A 21,830-nucleotide genomic window follows, 5' to 3' on the forward strand; every position below is an offset into this window, starting at 1 on the left:
GACACACTATCTCAGTGTCCTGCTGGGCCAAGCTCGAGGCTGAATGCCAGACAGGAGTGAGTGACCCCAGATACACAACTCCGAGCAGACAACCACTCAGCAGAACAATGAGAAGTTGTCAAGTCATGATTGTTACCAGCCACCAAGTTTGGGATGGTCTGTCACAGTGACACAGTTAATGAGCAGATCTGATATTACGTGAGCATTTCTTATTTGCCAGGTACGGCTAGGGACTACCTACATGCATTTCTTCACCAAATTTTTACAACTATGTGAAGTCGGTACCATTTTGACTCCATTTACAAAAGAAACAAAGACCCAGAGAGGCTAAGTTATCTAAAATCATCCATAATAAGTGACAAAGTCAGAACTTAGGCTCAGGTGTGACAGCTCCAGAGCCCAAGTTTATAACAACTGCATAGGCCTCACTTAGTCCAGTGACTTCTTGGTGGGCACCAGGGAGATGGTGGCCATGGTGGTCAAAGAGAGAATTTAAAGAATAGAACATGCTGGACAGAGAGCTGAAGATGGGCTTCTGCAGCTGCCCCCGACCCTCACTCCCCTGTAGAGAGCTGCAGGGCAACCCAGTCCCAAATTTCATTCTGCACATGGAGGTTCTGAGGAGCCAGGCACCATCTCAAGGCTCCTACCACCCAACACGCAATGCCTTCACGCACTCAGGAAGCGGTTAAGCAGGAATGAGGGTTTCTAAATGCACGCTTACCTGACCATCCCAGCACATTTCTTGAAAACTCAACCACTGCCAATTGCATTCCTAAGCACACACCTTCCAGGGGGAGAGAAAACTAAATGAAGCTCCATTGAAAAGGCAGCTCCCACATTCCCACCAGCCTTGCCAAGGGCTCTGACAGTATCTTGCATGGTCAGGGTCATTACCACAAACTCTTAATTTCCTGCTACAAGTAAGCATCCCACTGGTATGCTTTATCTGTGCTGGATATTAAAAGCTGGGTGGAAGAAGTGGACCTAAAGATCCCAGCTTCTGCAAAGTTATCCAACTTAAAAAATAAGCAATAATCCAGTCAGTTTCAAGTTTTCAAGTATAAAATTCAAGTTTTCTTACCCTCCCTCATTAAGGTCTCACTTACAAAGTGGTCAAGTTGAAAATTACTAAAACGTACAGCACCAGGAAGCATTCAAAACCATTTTTGTCCAATTATAACTGGCTAGTATGCCAAGTGAGCAGGACATAAGACTCAATCTCCTGTGCACTGCAAACAGAATTTCTTCGATATTCCATGCATTGACATGTAGCTAATACACTTTTTATATTTAAAAATAAAGTCTGAATCTTTCCCAAAGAGAACCAAAAAGACTGAGCATGTCGTGTTTCAATATCTCCCTGCTGTATTTATAACTCCCTCCCAAATGGCTCCTCAGACTGGCGAGAGCAAGCACAGTTCCTTACCCAAAAAAGGCTTTTTCTGTTTCCGAGCCCAGGCAATGGCTTGGATTTTTCCTTCAGTACCGCGAACACCAAATCCTCCTGGAACCAGGACTCCACTGCACAGGGGAACAAACCACAAGGCAACTCCGCTTTTCCACTAACCCAGCTTGCAACTACCAACAAAGAAGCTGCTGCCAAGGTATTGGGACCAGGAACTTACTCCATATATTTTGCTACTGGGACTAAGTCTGTATTCTTTTAAAGAGTGTCAATTAATTTGTCCATATCAACACTTTGAACTTAGAAACTGCACACAAAACCAGACTTAGTCACATGAGAAAATACTTCTATGAGTAGAAGGACAGTGTCCACCACCGTAAGGCTGCTACAGCACTTGGTCCAAGCACTTGGCTCATGAATTTTAACATATAATTAGATAAATACAATTTACTTTTCCTCTTGACTCACAGAGTTCCCCAAGTCAGAAGGGGCCTTTTTCCTCAGCAGTGAGCCATGCTGACCAAGCACATCAACACCAGCTGCATGCCCAACAGCATTCACCTGCTCCAGGGGACCCAAGATCCTTGCTGACTTTTGACTATTATAAAGGACAGCTGCCAGGGCTAAAGGCGTAGCTCAGTCATGGAGCACTTGCCTGGCATATATAAGATACCAGGTTCCAACCCCAGGACCACAAATAAAAGGCTGCTAAAAATAATTTCTGGAATTCTACCGATGGCTACTCATCAAATGTTCTGGATGAAAAAATCGCTAAGCCTCATGATGAGATGAATGCAGCAAACTATCAATAAAATCAAAACAAGTCTCTTCGAATCCAAATCTATGGGTAGGTTGAAGTCATCCAGTAGGTAGTCTCTCTAGTAATTAAAAGACACTTAACAAAGTAGATTACCTACTGCTAGCACTGGAAGCATAGGACTATATTCATTCACACAAACAGAACCCTGGCCCCCCAGAAAGAACGCTACTTACTGAGCACTGCAGAGCTTCTGCCAGGCCTCGTGGTAGCGCACAGGCTCCTCCTGCAGGGTGCTGGGCTCCAGATCGGTGGAATCTATGTACTGGGGGCAGCAGGCAGGGCAGAGAAGCAACTCATGACTCCAACCACTCCAACCAAGCTCTTTCACAGTGTCCAAATAAGTTATCAATGTTCCATCACCCATGATTTGGGTTTTAAAGTGATAATATGTTTAAACTTAACAATTTAAAATCTTTAAGTACAAGATTTTACCAACAAGTTTCCTTCAAAATCATTTAACTCCTGAACTTGGCTTTATCTGCTCCATACTTTCTAGAATCCTCTCTCAGCTACTGTAGGAGACTCTAAATTATTATGTTCTGCTCAATAGACATTCTCCCCAGGCCACATTTCACCCAGTTTTGTTTGTGTCCTTTTTCATTTTCAACTGTGTTGAGGTATAATTTACACACAGTAAAACACAAGCATCTTGAGTGCACTTTGATGAGTTTTGTCAAACATACACATGAAGGCATAACCACCACCCCATCAAATATAGTGCCACTACCTCACAAGATTCCCTCCTCCTCCTGCAGAAGGCCCAGAGCTGACTCCTATCACCACAGTTTCTGCCTCTTCCAGAGCCTCATATAAACGGAGCCAAGCAGCATGCAGCCTTTCCTGTCCGACTTCTCTTGTTCAATATGGATTTAAGATTCATCCACGTTGCTGTATATCCCAAGTTTGATCCTTTTTATTGGCTGGGTGGCTTTCTACTGCATAAATGCACCACAGTACCATCCCCTAGCCTGTTGAGGACATTTGGGATGTTCCCAGATTTGGGATATTATGAATAATGTGTCCATTTGAATAAAAATCTTTGTGGAGACACATTTTTGGTTTTTTTTTTTTTCTCTTGAGTACATATCTAGAATTTGGTCATATGTGTCTTTATTTCAAACTGTTAGACTGTTTTCTAAAATGGCTGTGCCATTTTACATTCCCAGCAGTAAGGCCACCCTAGGGGCTTGTGCCAGTCTCTCCCTGTAACTTAATTTGAATTTAGTTCCCTGACAACTAAAGGTGCTGAGGACCTTTTCACGTATATCACATGCATCTTCTTTGGGATCTTCTGTTCAAACCTTCTGCCCACTTTAATAAGATTCTCCATCTTTCTTCTACTCTCCCCTACCTAATTCCTTGTAGCTATTTCCCTGAACCTCAGAGTAAGACCTGGGCTGGCAGAGTTCACAGGAATCCTGACTGGGCCCTTGCCAGCTGTCTCCAGTTCACATTTTTCCATCCACTGAGTTCCCAACTGTTCCACACCTCCAAGCCTTTGGACATGCTCTTCCAACTGACAGGAATGCCCTTCCCATCTTTCCAACCTCCCAGAGGTCCCTCCTTGAGGGAGTCTGCCCTCCCTACATGTCTACAATGCAGGCGCATCCTCTTGCCTGTGCTACCTTCACACCAAACAAACCCAATATTCCTGAAACACAGGGACTAGAGATTTTTCATTCATCTCTCAGCCTCTACTATCTAACACATGGCAGCCACGCAACCTCAAGTGGATAACTGAATGATGGAAAGAACGAGCAAAAACTAAATCAGGGCTGTGTAATGGGATCCTCTGATTCTTAAACACTTCTAACAGGTCATCCTGCAGGAACCTGCCCAAAGCACAAAGCAAGCTAAGTTATCACCCTGAGAAACATGTAGAAGCAAGAAGAAAACTGCAGTGCAGATGGTGGGGCCAGGTTCATGGCACCATCAAGCACTGAGATCCCACTTCACTTCTAAATCTCAGCTGGTGAGCTAAGAAGGAAAGTTCTACAAGGGATAGATAAGAGGCAGGAACTGTGGTGTATGCCTGTAATCCCAGGTACTAAGGAGACTGAAGCAGGAGGATCACAGGTTTGAGCCCAGCCTGGGTAACTTAGCAAGACCTTGTCTCTCCCTGTGGGAAGGAGGGACAGGTGGGAGATTTTCAAGAAGCACTAATACGGCAAGCACAAACCTCAGCACTTCACATTATCTCATCAATCTTACAACCCAGGAGGAAGGAACATCACTATGCCTTTTTATGGGAAACTGAGCAGGGAGAGGGTTGGCCAGGGCCATATACTTCCTAGGCAATGGAGCTAGAATTTGAGTCCCAGGCATTTCATTTGGCAGTGGAGTCTTGTCCAAACATTCTACCAGCTCAGCTTCTGCCCACCACACTGCAAAGCAAAGCAGTCATTGACAACACTCCAGGCAGTGCTATCGACCACACAACATGCCCCTGTCCACCAGGTCTTCCCACCCCAAAGAGCAATTTTATCCTAGGACAATTTCATGTGGTCAACTGATATTCAGATCTAAGCATTCAGTCTCTCTATACCTCTACTCTGACCACCTCTCCCCTTCATTATTTCCAGAAAATACTCTGCATTCTCAGAGCCAGGAACCAACCAACCTCTCTTATCTCCCAGAAGAAACTCAGAGCTCCAAAAACTTATAAAGGAGATATGGCATGCAGTATCTATGAGAATATAGACTGCTTCCCTATTTACCCCTTGGCTAACTTAGGTCATCCCACCTCACCTTGATGTCCAATTTGTGGTTGATGGCCAATGCGGAATGCTCCAGAGCTTTAATGACAGAGGCATATGAGTCTGAAAACTTCGTGTATTTACCCACAAGGGCAATAGAGCAGGTCTCCAGCAAGCGATCATATCTATCAAAGGTCAAGAAACACCCAATTAATTGGAATACACATCACCATGAGACCAAAACTGCTTTGGCAAGAGAAGAAAAGAATGTCTTGGAAGAACACAATGGAAACAAACATCACGAATGTCACACACAGACCAGTAAAAAAGCAATTTCAGGTCAACAGGGCAGGCTTTGTGAAGAAAGTTGGATTTTAGAAGCTATTATCAAAAAGGTTTCAAAATCTCACCCAAATTTGTTTTTAAAAAATTTCAATCCCAAAGGGCAAAAAAAACTGAACAGACACAAAAGTATAATTAGTAACAAAGCAAAATGCAAATAACGTTTTAAGAAAAAAGAACTGTAAGACTGTGGGCCATCTTGGTAGCTACATGTAAATGGACATGTAAAAGATCCATGAAAAAAAGGTCAAAACTTAAACATCACAGAACAGAATAAATGCTCCCTCCGCATGTGCTAATATGACCTCCACACTGTTTTTAGTTCTGCAACTGTGACAAGGCACACCCATTGCTTTGAGGCGCCGAGAGAAGACCCTGAAGCAAGGTAAGAGCACCAGCACTTCAGGAGGTGGTCCCACAAGGCCTTGCTGAGCAAGGGTGCTGCTGGTTGAGCAACATTTTCCCAAACGTGGTTCAGACAATAGGCATGCTGCCTGACCACAAGTGCTCCAGCCATGGCCACCCATTCCCATGGTAATCCACTGCCACGAGGCACCTGTTTGTGCTGACTGTATAGCTGAAAACAATCTGCACTCGCTGCCTAGAGGTCTGGGAACTGGCCCAGCCTTGCCAGGCCCTCTTCACCTATGTTGTCTCCACTTGACAACTACCAGCTCCTTCCTTAGCAACCTGAACGTCCCTTACCATGAAGACCTCCAGTGAGCTGAGAGCGAGGTGCTAACATGCTCCAACATGACTGAATCCCCCGGGCCCCTACCAAAGAGGAAGGCAGCTGGCACTGCCAGCTCCTCACGGGGAGGCAAACCTGTCTGCCATCTCTTTCCACTTCATCAGCATTTTCCGTGGCTGCCTCTCAATAGGAAGGTCAAGTCTTCGAAGAAAATAATCTACAACCCCTTGCTCTTCTAACAACAAGGGGACCCGGTAGATGGACGAGACATCATGGACACAGATTACCTGTTTTAAAAAAAGGATGTGATTTAATAAAAACAAAAACTAACTGAACTTACAGCCCTGGCTACTAGCTACATAACCTTGGAAAAATTTCCAATTTGAAAAAAGGGTAATCTTTTAGAAAAAGATATAATACCAAAACCAACTGAAGAAGACCAGAACAGAAAGTTAGTAGCTAATCTATTAGAACGTGGATGTAGAAATCCTTTTAAAAATCACAAGCCAAACCACAAATGTTATTTAAAAAAAAAAAATCATATTGGAGGAGGACCTATCCCAGGAATCCCTGAATGGCTTAACTCAGACTTATCTGCACAATAGAATCATTAAGGGACACTTATAAAAATCCTAATGCCCCCACTGCAACCCAGAGCACTTAAACTAGAATCTCGGGGGGAGGAAGCAGGCATCAGCATTTTTACAAGTTTCCATAGTGATTCCAATGTGCAGCCAACTTTAAAAACCACTGCATTAGGAGATTTAAAAGTGGAACTCACCATGCGAATAGATTGAAAAAGATGGATGCAGACTTAATTAAAAATCTAAAACCAATTCATAACAAAAATTGTAGGTAATTTAAGACTATTAGGGAAAAACTGAAAATATAAAAAACCCACAGTAAATATCATATGGATTCATTTAATATTAATGTTTACTATTTAAAGTCCAGAACAAGGCAAGAATGGCCATCTATCACTATTCAGAAATGCTGGACAGCCATTACATTTCATTTCACTGGAAAATAAATGAAACTTAAACTAGAAAACAAGAAACAATAACCACTAAATGCATAAACAATATCATTGCTTATCCACAAAAACCAAAAGAATTTATAGGTAAACAATCCAACCTAATAGAATTTTAGTAATGTTGCTGGGCTATAGAGCAAAGAACAGAAATTGCCAGGGTGTCTTATATGTGCCATATCTCATCAGGAAATGCAATTTCCTCACACAATACACAAAACTCAAAATGGATTATGTAAGACCTAATATAAGACTTGCAGAAAAAAAATGGAGAAGAAAATCTTCATGGCCTTGGTTAAGCAAAGGGTCCTTAAAAAAAATGTGCAAAAGCACAACCCATAAAAGAAAAAAATGGATAAGCTGAAAATGTAAAAGCTTTTCTGCTCCAAGACACTAAGACAATAAAAAGGCAAGCCACAGATGGGGATAATATTATAAATCATGTAAGTATATGACAAAAGGCTTGTATTCAGATTATATAAAGAACTCTTACAACTCAACAAGATAAATAACTCAATTTTAAAAACAGACAAAAAGATCTGAACATCAAATTTAAAAATGGAAATACCTGTCACATTTTTAATAGTGAACACTTTTAATGAGAATCAATTCTACTACAGAATTGAATTCCCTTCACTTGCTAGGACAGAAATATCTAAAATAATCAAAGTGAATGACAAAGGGCTGTTGAGAACATGAAAATCTCTCTGTGCTCCAGGGTTCAGTATGAAACAATCCTTCTGGTGGTCTCCTGGCTCAGGAATCACACCTGCGAGCCGTGACTCCCGCCCCGCTGAGGCCTGAGCCACCATGGAGAGGGCCAAGGGCTTTCCTTCTGCTCCATTCACGCCTACGCCAGGCCAGTGACCTCACCTGTCATCCTCCTATATTCTCCTCAAAATCTTACAAGTGGATTCTCTTATTTCAACACCACTGCTTTACTGTCCCCTCTGTGAGCCATCTAGGCTCTCCTGATCAGTCTCCTGATCCTCAGCCATCTAGTAGTCTCCACAGTCTAAGGCTGAAATTCCTCAACTTCAACTTCCCTTCTAGTCTTCCCTCAGCCAAACCTGCTGCTGTAGTTTGGTGTCCCCCAAGGGTCCATGTGACTGGTGGCTTGGAACCAGAGTGGTGGCATTGAGAAGTATTGGGTATTGGGTCTAGAAAGTTCCTTGGATCACTGGGGCCCCTAACCTCAAAAGGAATTAAGACATTTCTCCTGTGATCCTTGTTTTCTCGGAGAGGGTTATTATAAAAAGAGCAAAACACACCCCTCCCTGCTCCTAGCTGGAGATATCATCCTCCTCCACATGGGCTCTGCTATCCACCATGCAGTCTTCCCAGAGCATATGCTGTGCTATTTGGACTTTCAGCCTCCAACACTGTGAAGCAAGTAAACCTTTTTCCTTTATTAAATTAGCTGCCTCAGGTATTTTGTTGTAGTGACAAAAAGCTGACTAAAACACCAACCAATGCCATAATTTCAATTTATCACTACCAGAATTTTCATACTAAGAATTGTATAGGTTCCAAAATTTTGTTATTTTCTGTACCATAGGTCTGCTCCATTATCACAATAACAAAAAGCTAAAATATATATGAGAGACTACAACACCCCGACACCAGGCACCAGAGTTACAAAGCTAAGATGATCCTTGTCCTCCAGAAGCTCAGTCTGTGAGGGGAGATAAACATGGACACATGCACACACACATCAAGAGGCACAGCATAGGCTCACCACCAGCATATGTGAGACGCACAGGTAGCCCAGAGAAGGAAGTGATGAATTCTGAGGGTTGAGGTCAAGGAGCTAAAGATAAAGCCTCTCAGTCTATACCATGTCCTAGCCAGACCCTGAAGTATGAAAATGAACAGATTTCCAAGACAACAGGGAGAAAGGGACACTGACTTCTGATAGAAATTAGCAAGCTCAAAAGCAACAACAGAATGGGTGTGAGGTATTAGGGAAACAGAAAAACATTCAGCAGGGATGAAGCATAAAGAACAAAGGGTGAGCCCGACGGTGGTACATGCCTGTAACCCCAGCAGCTTGGGAGGATCGCAAGTTCAAAGCCAGCCTCAGCAATTTAATGAGGCCCTAAGCAACTTAGCAAGACCGTCTCAAATATGGAAAATAAAGAGCTGGGGATGTGGCTCAATGGTTAAGTTCAATCCCCAGTACCAAAAAAAAAAAAAAAGAAAAAGAAAAAAAGGCCAAAGAGTGAGGAGGGAATATACAGAAGAGGTGCAGGAACATTTGGGGAACCTCAAGAAGTAGGGGATGGTGAGTGACAGAGCCAAGGGTGTCCGTTCTGCTAGAGGCCAGTCTATTATATCTAACTGTGAAACACTAGCAAGCCTCATGAAACATTATGGTCAAGAGGCTTCAGGTAACTATAAACAAAAACAGTTTCCACAAAGATACAATTTCTACTTACTTGTTCAGGTTCCACATGGCAGAACATTGATATTTTCTCTTTCACTGATGTGTCAAGAGGATTTGAGCACCTGCATACAACCTAGCAGTAAAGAAAAAAGGGGGGCTTAGACAGAAGGAAGGGTTACAAAGCTGAGTTTTTTCACTGATTAAAATTAAAATAGATATCACATTGTTAAGATGGATGAAAATGTTAGCATTCAGAACAATGCATGCGATCCATGAAAATATCTCATCTTCAAAACTGAAATTCTTAAAACCCAAACCAGAGAAACGTAAGAGGATGGCAGTGTAAACCAAGAGGTAGATGAAAGAACTACAGGAGCTAACTGGGGCTTTCCTCATCTATGAATGTTCTTGTGTAGGAAAAAGACAATAAATAAAGAACAAAGAGGAGAACCAAGTCTCAGGAAGTGCAAGACCTCGAAAATGCCTTAAGAAAATTTCACAACTTCAGCCCCAAGCAGGAACCCATGTCCTCCACCATTGATTTTCATTAAAGGCCTGCCAAGAAGACAAAGGTCCTGCCTGGTGTGGAGGCATGATTTTAATTAGACCTAAGAGATCACAATGAAACCAGGTCATCAGGAAATCCTACCAGATCTGGGGAAAGTCCAAGCCCTCTAAGTTCCCGAACACTGTTCTGGGTGGGTTTCGTCTTCTGTTCCCCGGTTGAGCTTGGCTAATAGTCAAAAGAAAAAAAAAAAAGGGAGGTTAGTTTCTCTACAATAAAGAATTTTCAAGTATAACTTTTCCATGAAATCCTTTTTAAAGAGAGTTTGACCATTTTTAGAATTTAGCTTGTATCTATTGAAACTGCACATGCATGTATTTAGTCAAATAGTTGTAGGGGATTTGTCCTAAAGAGCAGTGGTACCTAGCCTCATCCACCCTCTCCCACTCTCCAAACCCTAATAAAGGCTCTTCAACTTTTTCATTCCTTTTCTTTCTTTCTTTCGGTGCTGGGGACTTCAACTCTTTTTCTTATTTATTTAGGTGCTGGGGACTGAACCTAGGGTCTGGCACGTGCTAAGCACAAGTTTCACCACTGAATTATACTCCCAACTCACTTCAACCCTTTTAATTGATCCTTCTGGTATGCTTTATTGCTACTTCTTAACATTTAGAATGAGGCATTTTCTGTTGAATTCCCTGTTAAATGAGGACCTATTCTCTCCCTCATTCCTCTATCCTGACTAGAATGTACTCTTCTGGTTCCCGCAGCCTCTTCAGAGCTAAATACTATTCAGTTAAACTATGGGCCAAACTTTTCCTTTCTGTACTAAATTATCTTTATTCTCCTCTCACACATAAGAGATTTGCTGGGTTTAGAATTTTAGGTTGTAAAAAGTTCTCCTTTAGGATTTTTAATGCAATAGCTTTATTATATTTAGCCTCTAATATTGCCATATTGACTCTTTTTCTTAAAAAGAAAGTATCTTTTCCTTTAGAGCCTTTCTGCCTCATTTTTCTGAACCTTCACAGCAAAGTGCTTTGGTGTGGATCATGTTGGATCCAATATGCCTGGGCACTCAACAGCCCCCCGCCCTTTTTAAAATTTTCTTTTTGGTTATACATGATAGTAGAGTGTATTTTGACATAAATACATGCATGGATAATAACTTCCCATTCTTGTGGTTGTACATGATGTAGAGCTGCACTGGGTGTGTACTCTTCTATGAACACAGGAAAGTTCTGTCCAAGTCATTCTACTGTTTTTCCTATTCCCATCCCCCCTCCCTTCCCTTCAATGGGCCATTTCAATCTAGAAACTCATGTCCCACAATTTCCTTTTTAGATCAGGGGTCAGAAAACTTTTTCTGTAACGGCCTAGATTAAAAAAAAAATACTTGAGGGTTTTTCTCAACCTTATGATCTCTGTCAAAACTACTCACCTTTGTTTTAATGCAAAAGCTGTCATAGAAAATACATCATCAAATAGATAGGGCTCAATTCCCATAAAACTATATTTTCAAAAAACAGGTAATAGGATGCTTTGACCCCTGGGCCACTGTCTGTTGACCCCCTGGTTTAGATCACACTTCCCTTTCATTTCTCTGTACCTCTTTTCTGGAAATCCTGTAATTTGGATACTAACTCCTGGAGTAGTCCTCTAATTCTTACATTTTCTCTCCTATTTTCTGCCTATTGGTCTCTGCCCTACTTCCTGAGGTATTTCCTCAACTTCCTTTCTCTTAACATTTTCATCTATCCTATCCAATTCTTAACTTCCAAGATTGTCTCCACATGTTCCCTTCTTCTGGCATCTAGTTCTTATTTAATGCACAGTTTACCTCCTGCATGATTTTAATCAATGACTGCTACACATACTTAAAAGCTAACTGGAAGCTCTGTGAGAGGGGGCAGGCAGGTCACTGTGCGCCTCTGGCTGTCCTGGTTCACTGCAAAGCCCTGAGGTGGTGTCTTTTCTCCTGGACCAGTCATACACCAGAGAAGACCCTTACCATCTCCTACGTGGAAGGACCAAGGCTGGCTGTGATGAAAGAGACAAAGTGTCTCAACAGTGTAACATCACACTCCACAACACGTTCCTGGTTCTGTGTCACTGCTCTCAATTAGTGCCTGCTATCTGGACACCCTCCCCAGGGCCTAGAGTCTTCTGCCAAAGTGAAGAGAGGCTAACGCCTACCTGTACACATTGGGTAGTGGGGTGAGGGTATACCTCTTCTGAAACAGCAGTTGCAATGAGCCCAACCAGTGCCCCCACTCCTAGAGGGACCCGTGCTGCCTGCTGTGAGCCTGTGGTGATTCTGCTGCCAACAGGGCTGCTTCTCTGCTCTCCCTACTGCCAGTGGTGAGGGTTCAGCACTTCCAGGCCTGTCTGCTAGATCGGTTTCTACATAACCAACTGCTCTCCAACTTCTTAATTTGTATTACTATTTAATTCCTCTTCGTGCTAACTTTGTGATTTTTTTGTCTTTAAAAAGACAAAAAACAAAAACAATCAAACAAAAAAAAAAAAAAAACCTTCCTCTACTTTTGCCATGTAGTAAAAACAAGGGCAGGTCAATTCGCCTACTTCAACCACAACTGCCCTGATTATCTTTCAAATGTTTTCCATTTCATCTTTTCAAAACATGATTATGATAAACTTTTCACCAAGAAATTCTTTATTCCTTGTTTCCATACCTCAAGAATTGAAAACTATTAGATAAAGTGTGAAAATCAACCTTTTCTCCCCCAAAGTCAAGACTGTAAATGCCTTACCTGAGGAACTAGACTGACGTGGATATTACAAAAGTTCTCCCTTTTGACCTTGAACTGGAACTGCCGGAAGGCCTCAATGAAAGGCATGCTTTCAATATCTCCCACAGTTCCTCCAAGCTAGAAGAGCAATGTTATTTTAAAGGTTGAGCACTCAATCTTTTTCAGGTCGTTTCCTTTTCTAACATCTGCTCTGTTGCCTCAATTCAGTTACCAATGTAATAAGGACATCCCAGCCCTGCAGAATGTCAGTTGGTAGAAAGGGGACCCTTCTGGGTAGGCTCACAATTCCCCAAGGCTATTACAGATATTTCCACAGCAGTTTAAGAAAAAGAAGAGGTGAGAGAGGTACCAGGAATTTTATTTGTGTGAGAGCCACAAAGCAAAAAAAAACCTAATCTCATCTCCTTAGCTAATCATAGATGATTTTTACAAAAAGTCATCAGTTATATTAAAAAACTGCTGGAACTTTCAAGTCTCTTCATCTTGAAGGAACACTGAGATCCAACAGCTGGGATCAGCAGACAAAGCACCCGGAAATCAAAACCGCACACTCATTCGGATGAGTGCTCCTGCTGCAGGGAAGCAAAGGTCTGCCAGCTTGCTCAGGAGAGAGGGAAATGTGTCACACCACTCTTTCTGAAAGAGCTGACATCAAATGAATACATAATGCTACAAAAGTAGTATCACTTGCACAAGAATTATCTCCCACACTATGACTGTCCTCACCAGCCCCACGGCAGCATCTTGCCCTGACTGCACTGGGAACGTCTTGCCAGGTGCCAATGGCTAACTAGGAGATGAATGAATGCTCTGTTCACAAACACGGGGACCATACAAACCTCGATAACACACACTTGAGGTTCTAGGCCATCTTCATCTACAGGTATTAATGCCTGTCTCATCACCCACTCCTGGATTGCATCTGTGATGTGAGGGACAACTGGAAAGAAAAAACAAGCTGGAACTCATGCTTGTCCATAGGAATTGACTAAAGCAAACGCATTTACCTCAAATACTAAAAAAATAATTTTAAAAACTACTACACTTTTTGCCTGGACAGAGTAGTGGTGGTTTCATAAAAATACTTTTGAGGCCCCCTTTCAATGGCCTCAATAATCTCTGGTTCAAACTCCCCTTGGCCACCTCCTCAGATTTATAAGTTGTTGCTGGAAGCACACAAGAGGAGGCCAAGAATGGCATCCTGAACCACCTCAGAGCATCAGCCCATGCAGTCAGCCTGTCTGTCCACATGCAAACACAACAGGCCATGTGGTCACTCTACTGCTCACAGCCAAGACTGAAGGTGGGCACATCACACCTGAGTGCTTTTCCAGGCATAGGAGACCTGCAGGAGCCGTGCACATTATGCTTCCAGCTTACTGAAGGGTAGACAACCCGCTGCAGAGACAGGACAGCAGAACAGAGTGGTGAGAGGAGCAGCCTCTGGGGTCTGGGTTGACATCTCAGTTCACCACTCATTAGCTGCGATTCACAGGGCCAATTACTTATCTATTCTTAAACTTGGTTTCCTCTGTCAAGTGGAGTAAAGCTCCTACTTCATAAAGTTGTGGAAATTTTATGAGATGGCCTTGTATGCCAGAGTACAGTAAATGCCAGCTACTGCTGAACCTTTCAAAATCATAGTTGTTGGGCTCACTGTGAAAATTCCTACAGAGCAAAGATTACTGTTTAACTCCAGATTCTGTTCAACTCCAGTAAACACACACAAGGATATTCATTATCTATTCTACACACAGTGGCCAAAGTGATGTTTTGAAAATGCAAATCAGAATTCATCACTCCCATGTTTAAACTCTTCGGTTCTTCCCACTGCTGAGTCAATTCCAACTCCTTGCCTGGCCCAGAAGGCGCAGCTGGCCAACCTCTCTGAATATCTGCCTCGGTCACTATGCCTCAGACACACCACCCTCCCCTTTGTTCCTTGGAGCCCCCTGTGCCTTAGGCCTCAGTACTTGCTGTGACCCCTCCTCCTTCCTCTCTGCCCATGACCTCCCCAGCTCCTCCGCTCCTCCTCTCCTTGAAGGCTTCCCCAACCATCTGTCCAAAGTAGCTTCCCCCAGCCATGCTTTCTCGCCTCACTCCATTTATTTCCTCACAGCTCCTATCAGCTATCTCATTTTATCTGTTTGGTTTTTCTCTCTCTCACAGCCAGCTTCCATGAGGACAATAACCTCGTGGTCTTGTTCATCACATATTCTCAACACCAGTTAGGTCCAACCACAGAGAGCATTTAATAAATATCTGATGAATCAGAGAACAGATGAATGAACACACTAGTGCCTAGAACAATAAACTACATGACTGACAACCATTTTAGTTCCTAATTGGTCCTTCCTAAGAACTTCCTTAGAACTCCTAAGAGCTGGATAGATAGGTGCTGTTATTATCTCCATTTTATAGGAAAGGAAACCACAACTCAAAGAGTGTATGTGATTTGTCCATATTCATATGCAGAGCCAAGACCCAAATATAACCAGATTAGTTCAGAATTGGGCCAGGGCAGACCCAGGCCAGCTGTCACTGTGACCCTCAGCTTTTAGTCCAGTAAAGTTGATAGCCAAAAGCAGATCTGCTCTCATAACTCAGAGGAAAATGTCCCCCCAAATGTGGGCTGCTGCCATTCCATTAGACCTGTGGTTCCCCACTCCCCTGTCACTTTTCAAAATAAAATACTTTTCTCAAATGAACACTTTGTACCACATTATCTGAAAAGCAAACAAATAAAAGTGAAATTGTGCTAGTGAAAGTTTGAGAGGACCCAGAAACCCACTTTTCAGACTCCCCCTGGCCGATGATGCCAGGGAAAACCAGAGGGCACGATGGACACTGTTCTTCATCATGGTCCACACACACGAATCCCAGGGACACTGCATCCACACTCCTGGTTCCATGTCCTGACCTAGCAGCCTCCACCACTTCACTCATCACTGTGCAAAAACAACCCTCTCTGGTCTCAAATGACGCCACATTGGCTGGACTGACAAGCTTCAGATACTACTCACACAGCAGAGGCAGTTTCTTCATGTTAGTTTCTAAGTAAATGGTCAATTTCTGATTTTCCACTAAAGGCATCATTTCAGTAATAATACCTTGACAAAATGCTAGAATTACATAAAAAGTCAATTTTTATCCTCAAAAGAAAGTAAACTGGCTAAGAATTTAAATCTTAAAGGTAAATCCAGTATTACCTTGGACGGTTTTCCCCAGGTAATCTCCTTTGCGCTCCTTGTTAATGACATACTGATATATCTTCCCAGTGGTGAGATTATTGTCCTTGGTAAGGCAGATGTCAAGGAACCTTTCATAATTACCCAGGTCCAGGTCCACTTCCCCACCATCATCCAGCACAAAAACTTCACCTACAGCAAACAGTGAGAATATTTTTTAAGTGAAAAATGTGTAAGCTGTGGCACAACTTGAATCCTGAAATTGGGCAGGAAAAAAATCTGCATTTGCATATTTTTAAGCCATCTTCCCAAGTCTCCTGAAATGTTTTTTTTGTTTGTTTGTTTTTGTGTGGTGCTGGGGATTGAACCCAGGCCTTGTGCATGAGAGGCAAACACTATACTAACTAAGCTATATCCCCAGCCCGTGAAAAAATCTGCATTAACTTGATATGAAGCAAAAAATCTATTTCTAGAAAATTAAATATGACACAAAAAAGTAAAATTACCTACTATTCTCCAAACTGTAACTTCAAACTTTCAGCCTTTCAACAAACTCTATCAGGAAGAGTTATACAAGAGGAAGGAATGGAAGGAAATGCCAGCCCTGAAGGCTGAGGGTAAAGGACACTTTACATTAGTATGGCAACTGTTCCCCAAAGGAAAAAAAAAGACTTCCAGAAAAGGCTCCCACCTGAGCAGAATAAAGTTTAAAGTATAACAAAAGTATGATTCTATTCAAAACTTCCATGACATATGCAGAGGAAGGTTGTGCTGATTATAAAAACTAGCCTCTGGGGCTGGGGTTGTGGCTCAGCAGTAGAGAGCTCGTCTAGCACGTGCGAGGAACTGGTTCAATCGTCAGCAGCACATAAAATAAATAAACAAAATAAAGGTATTGTGTCCAATTACTTCTAAAAAATATATAAAAATAAAAAATAAATTAATAAACAAACAAAAAAAAAAAACAGCGTCTGGGCTACCCTTTGGTTCTAAGCAAAGTTGTGAATCTGCCCAACCTTCCCCCATTCCTTTGTTTCACATTCATTTCTTGCAACTTCATTCTAGATCTTTTTGTTTAGAATGATTCATTCCTACCATCACAATAAGAGACAAGCTCAAAAACAGGAAAGGAAAAAAATGTCTATTTTTTCTTTTTTAAATTTGTTTAGTTGTAGATAAACTCAGTACCTTTATTTATTTATCTATTTATTTTAATAAGCAAATTCTTTTATCACTTTGTTTTTTCCAATATTTTTATTTTATTTATTTTTATGTGGTGCTAAGGATCAAACCCAGTGTCTCACACATGCTAGGCAAGTGCTCTACTACTGAGCCACAACCCCGACCCAAATTTTTTTCTTAAGTGCTTAAGAACTTTATATTTAATACTCCTCCAAGGGTTGAAGATGTAGCTGAGCCCTTGAGAATCTACTACTAAGATCAGTAGTTGCTCAGATGTAGCTCAGTTAGGCTTTGCCTAACAAGTGTAAAACCCCGGATTTCAGCCCTAGAAACACCAAGAAAAAAAAATCCCCCTAGTATTTGGACCTTTTCCTGGTATTATTTATTACATAATGTTCTTATAGACTTTAACCTCAACATTAGAAAGGAAGAGTAAGAATGAAGAATTTTACAACTTAAAGGTATGTTTTCATAATACATCTCCCCCAGTTTTAAACAATGGATCTGAGGCAACTCAGCAACAACAAGGAGGTAAGATGCTCTTTTCCTACCCTCCCTAACGGTTTCAACTTAAAGATCTTCATTCATATTATTCAAACTCTACCAGCAAAACAAAATCCAAGCTTACAGATCTTTCAAATCCAGCATCTACCTGCTGCTTGAATCCCTACAAAGTGGTCCTGAGCCTCTGTCTGGACTTTTCCACCAAAGGCAATTTACAGCTTCTTGAAGTTCTTGAAGGACGCTTGCTATTACAAAGATCTTTCTTTGTTTCTTTTTTTAATCTTTTTTTCAGTTGTTAATGGACCTTTATTTTACTTTTTTATATGCGGTGCTGAGAATCAAACCCAGTGCCTCACACATGCTAGGCAAGCGTTCTACCACTGAGCTACAACCCCAGCCCCAAAGATCTTTCTTATACTGTGCTAAAATCTGTCTTCTTACAATTTTCACCTACCATTCAATTTATAAAGATTGGTGTCACAAAGAATAAGCATACTCCCTCTCTTCTCAAATATGAAAAAGTTTATTATGTCACCAGGTATCTTTTCTTAAGAGAAATAACAAATTTTTATTCAACTGCTACCAAAAAGGTATTTTCCTTTATGGAAACTCGTAGACTCTAATCACTAAATTGGCTGCTAAGATTTCTGCTTCTCCCATCCAGGTAAGAAAAAGTATCAGAAATTCTGCCATGCTAGTTAGGGACCATTTTAGAAGGCAGGAAATGGAAGTTGTACAAAATGTAAATATGCCCAAGAGGTGACATATTCTTTCACATACACAGTTTTTAAGAAAAGATAGATGGGGGAGGTGGTTGTTTGGTTGCTTACCATGCTCATAAGGAGAGAATGTTCCTGCATCAATGTTAATGTAGGGGTCAATTTTAATTGAAGTTACATGTAAGCCACATGACTTCAGTATTGTGCCCACACTGCTGGCAATGATTCCTTTTCCAATTCCTGATATAACACCACCAGTAACTAAAATGTACTTCATTTTCCTTTTTGATCTGAAAGAAGAAAAATTATAGATAAAATGTATTTCAGTAAATCAAACTCAACTGGTTCAAATACTTATTTTGCCAATTACTGGCTAAGAACCCCCTTGAACATGTCTCATGACTTCAGAAGGTTCTTGTCAGGTTTAAACAGGATCATAACAGATGTTTCTTAGATCACTGAAAGGCATTAGTCAAAGACCAGTAGAAAAACCAACTGCTATACAACAATGTAGATTTTATTTAAATCTTTTGACAATGACCTTTCGAGTCAAAAAACAGCTCTAAGCTGGTTGATACACTAGGCCCTTAACATTAGCTAACATCACCACCAAACACTGGGATACCAGGCAGGTGTCTCATTACTTCCCTTATATGGAGAAAAAAATGTAATCCTGAATTCTCTATGAAAGAAATAATGTCTTTGGCTAAACTACAATGTATCACTGAGAAATAGCTCCTTTATATTGTGGAAAACAGATGAAAAGAGGTTCAACATTAAAAAGGAGTTAAAGCTAAACCTAAAATTCTTCCAATTACAGGTAGTTTTCTTCTGTAATTTAATAACAACTTACTTCTTGGTGGCAATCTCTCCCAGATATGCCATGAAAAAAACTAAACACAGAGGGAAAGGGATCTCAGATAAGTCGGTAAGAAACCCAGGAATGGGCAGAGGAATCAGAGGGAGGAAACAAGATTAAATCCAAAGAGCAGTACAGTGCTGCAAGAGAGTGAAGAGACCCGATGAGAGGTAAGTGAGGTGGCTGCAAGGACAGCAGAGTGGAGAGGCAGGTGGAAATAGCACAGGCAAACAGTGAGGAGACAGGGACAGGCTCGCCAGGGGGGATTTAATCACCAGTCCCCAGCTTCAGAGATCCAGAATCAGCATTCGGTAGGCAAACCCAAATGTGACCAAAAAGAAAAACACAATCACCAAGTGGCAGGGCTATTTGCTTTGCAGGGTGAGGACATTTTCCTCCACCAAGAATGTTCCATGTGAAGATGGATTCTAACAAAAATAAGCTAAGAAAGGAACTAGGAAAGGGGAGTTCTGCTTGGAGCATTCCCCGCCCCACTCCTCACTGGAGCAGGAATGGACACACTTGGCAAGGAAATCAGAATGCTCAGAATGCCTTTCCCTCAGACAGCAAGGAAGACATGGGCCTGCACTTTCTATCCTCTGCTGCAGCAGTTTTTTGAGTTTCACAAAGAGTTTTATGGATAAATCAGAGAAATGCTAACTAAACATACCCATTTGGTTTCTTTAATGCAAGGCCTTTAAGAGGTGCTTCATGAGTTAACAGACACTGTGACCTTCCAAGGGGGTACTCAGAAAGCAATTTCCTCAAACTTATTGACCCTAAACCCTATTATTTGGGGGAAACCTTACTCTCACCATTGGCACCTTCCAGTTAAATGGTTTCTTACTGACAAGACAAATACCTGCCTTGGCTCCCTGCTCTGTTGTCAATTATGTCCTAAGAAGACATCTCTGCCTAAGACCATAATGTGGTCTCACCTACTAAATTTTGAATGTTCCTAGAAATTCCTCAGCCACACTGAGTTTCTGAATGGGTTTCTTCTGAAAAAGGGTCATCTCATTCATTTGCACTTAACTTGTCCCAGTTATGCTCTAAAAGGGTAACACCTGTCTTTGGGGCAGATTCTTTCAGTCTCCTACAGAGCCTGGCAATAAATAACCCTGCAGAGATCCAGTGGGAGTCTGAAAAGATTCATTCCCTCAGATTACAGTCTACCTATCATGTGAAAACCACTTACATTTTGTGGGGGACCCTCTCCCAAAATATTTAGGTTTGAACCCATAACTCAAGTTGCTGAAAATTCAGATATTGACAGAAGATTTACAAATAAATGAGTAAGCCAGGAGTGGAGGGAAGAGAAGGGACAATAACGTATGAAGACTATAAAAATTGAAAGAGGGCAAAACAACGTTCGGTGAGACCACGGTAAAGTGCAATGGCCCATCAGAGGGTGGTGAGTGGCAGTCTGGAGTGGGGGAGGATCTAAACCTCTTCTGCTATGTAGACCTGACTTGTGATGGGCCTTGAAGGACTGACTGTGAGGCCCAGAGCATGGAAACGGGGAGTAGAGGGGAAGGAATAGGGAAGGCAAGGTGCCAACTTGTGTGCCACCTTGAATGCCCAATCTTAACTTTATTCTGAAGATGATGGGAAGACATCAGAAAGTGTACACTCACAGAAACAACATAAGATACATCGAAGAAATTCACCAAAGGTGAAAATCAAAAACCTTTAAAAAAATAAAAAATCAAAGTTGTGGGATCAAGTTCCATCTATCGTCCGTGAGCTGAGACCTCAGTCAGGTCCCTTGGGTTGCCCGATGCTGGGACTCACACCACGGTAAAATGGGGTGAGAACCTCCGCACCGCCCCAATCATAGGGCTGCTGACGATTCAAGATTATAACGAGTGCGGACGTGAGTGCGCCACGCAAACGTAGTGAACTTCTCCAGACAGCCTGCATCCTCCGCCGCGGGGAAGGAGGTGAGCATGGCTGGGCCACGGGCCATCCCAGGGACCATGAGCCATCCCAGGGACCATGAGGCCCGGCGAGCTCACAGGCCCCTTCCCCCAACGGAGGATCTGTGGGGGCCACGGGCCGCCTGGTCCATTCCCCACCGCGGCGGGCGACAGCGGGCCTGGAATCCCCCTTCCAGGTGGGAGAACCCGAGGCCTGAGACCAGAGGGCTGGGGCAGACGGAATGAAGTGGCGGCTACCGGGCTTTCCCAGGGACCGCTGAGCACGGGCTCAGAGACTCTACCCCGTCCACGAGCCAGGCCAGGCTGACCGGGCGCTGCCCAGCGCTGCAATGCGGGCCCCGCGGCCTCTGTGGCCATTCCCGCCCTGGCCGGCCCTCTCTCCTGGCCCCTCTCCGCAGCGGCTCCCGGCCACGCGGCCCGCGCGCGGGAGCCGGCACCTCGCCGGCCTGGGCCGCCCGCCCCACTCCCGTTAGGCACGCAGCCCATTGGGCAGGACGCCGGACCACCTCGCCCCTGATTGGCGGGGAGCGGCGTCTGTCATCCCGGCGCGGGGCCGGGCGAGCAGGTCTCGGTTGGAGCTGCTGACTCCTGCATGGGAGAGCAGTTCCTCCGGGATCCCTGGAGTCAGCCTACCTGAGGCCGGCTTCAGATCCTCCCGTCAACTACAGAGCTACGCCGGCGACTCTCGCGGTGAGCCCCCGGCAGCCAGTGATGAGTCCCGGCCGCATGCGCCGGCAGTCTTTCTGGGAGGCGGGCTTTAGGCGGGTCGCACGCGAGAGGGCGGAG

The 21,830-nt window shown here is 43.0% G+C and overlaps 1 protein-coding gene across 1 annotated transcript in view; it reads right to left on the reverse strand.

Annotated features, from left to right (window-relative positions):
• The window catches only part of Ctps1 (CTP synthase 1), a 29,226-nt gene extending 7,398 nt beyond the window's left edge, over positions 1 to 21,828 (reverse strand). The window contains exons 1-12 of the mRNA XM_015485189.2: positions 21,678 to 21,828; positions 18,357 to 18,535; positions 15,862 to 16,032; positions 13,492 to 13,592; positions 12,653 to 12,769; positions 10,023 to 10,106; positions 9,426 to 9,506; positions 6,093 to 6,244; positions 4,977 to 5,109; positions 2,402 to 2,490; positions 1,430 to 1,524; positions 725 to 787 (exon numbers count right to left, since the gene is read on the reverse strand). Of these exons, the coding sequence (XP_015340675.1) occupies positions 725 to 787; positions 1,430 to 1,524; positions 2,402 to 2,490; positions 4,977 to 5,109; positions 6,093 to 6,244; positions 9,426 to 9,506; positions 10,023 to 10,106; positions 12,653 to 12,769; positions 13,492 to 13,592; positions 15,862 to 16,032; positions 18,357 to 18,522 (1,252 nt within the window). The 5' untranslated portion in view covers positions 18,523 to 18,535; positions 21,678 to 21,828. The remainder of the gene's footprint in view (positions 1 to 724; positions 788 to 1,429; positions 1,525 to 2,401; positions 2,491 to 4,976; positions 5,110 to 6,092; positions 6,245 to 9,425; positions 9,507 to 10,022; positions 10,107 to 12,652; positions 12,770 to 13,491; positions 13,593 to 15,861; positions 16,033 to 18,356; positions 18,536 to 21,677) is intronic.
• Between the last annotated feature and the right edge of the window lie 2 nt (positions 21,829 to 21,830).

This window comes from Marmota marmota, unplaced genomic scaffold (assembly GCF_001458135.2).
Source record: "Marmota marmota marmota unplaced genomic scaffold, marMar, whole genome shotgun sequence".
NCBI classification, from domain to species: Eukaryota; Metazoa; Chordata; class Mammalia; order Rodentia; family Sciuridae; genus Marmota; species Marmota marmota.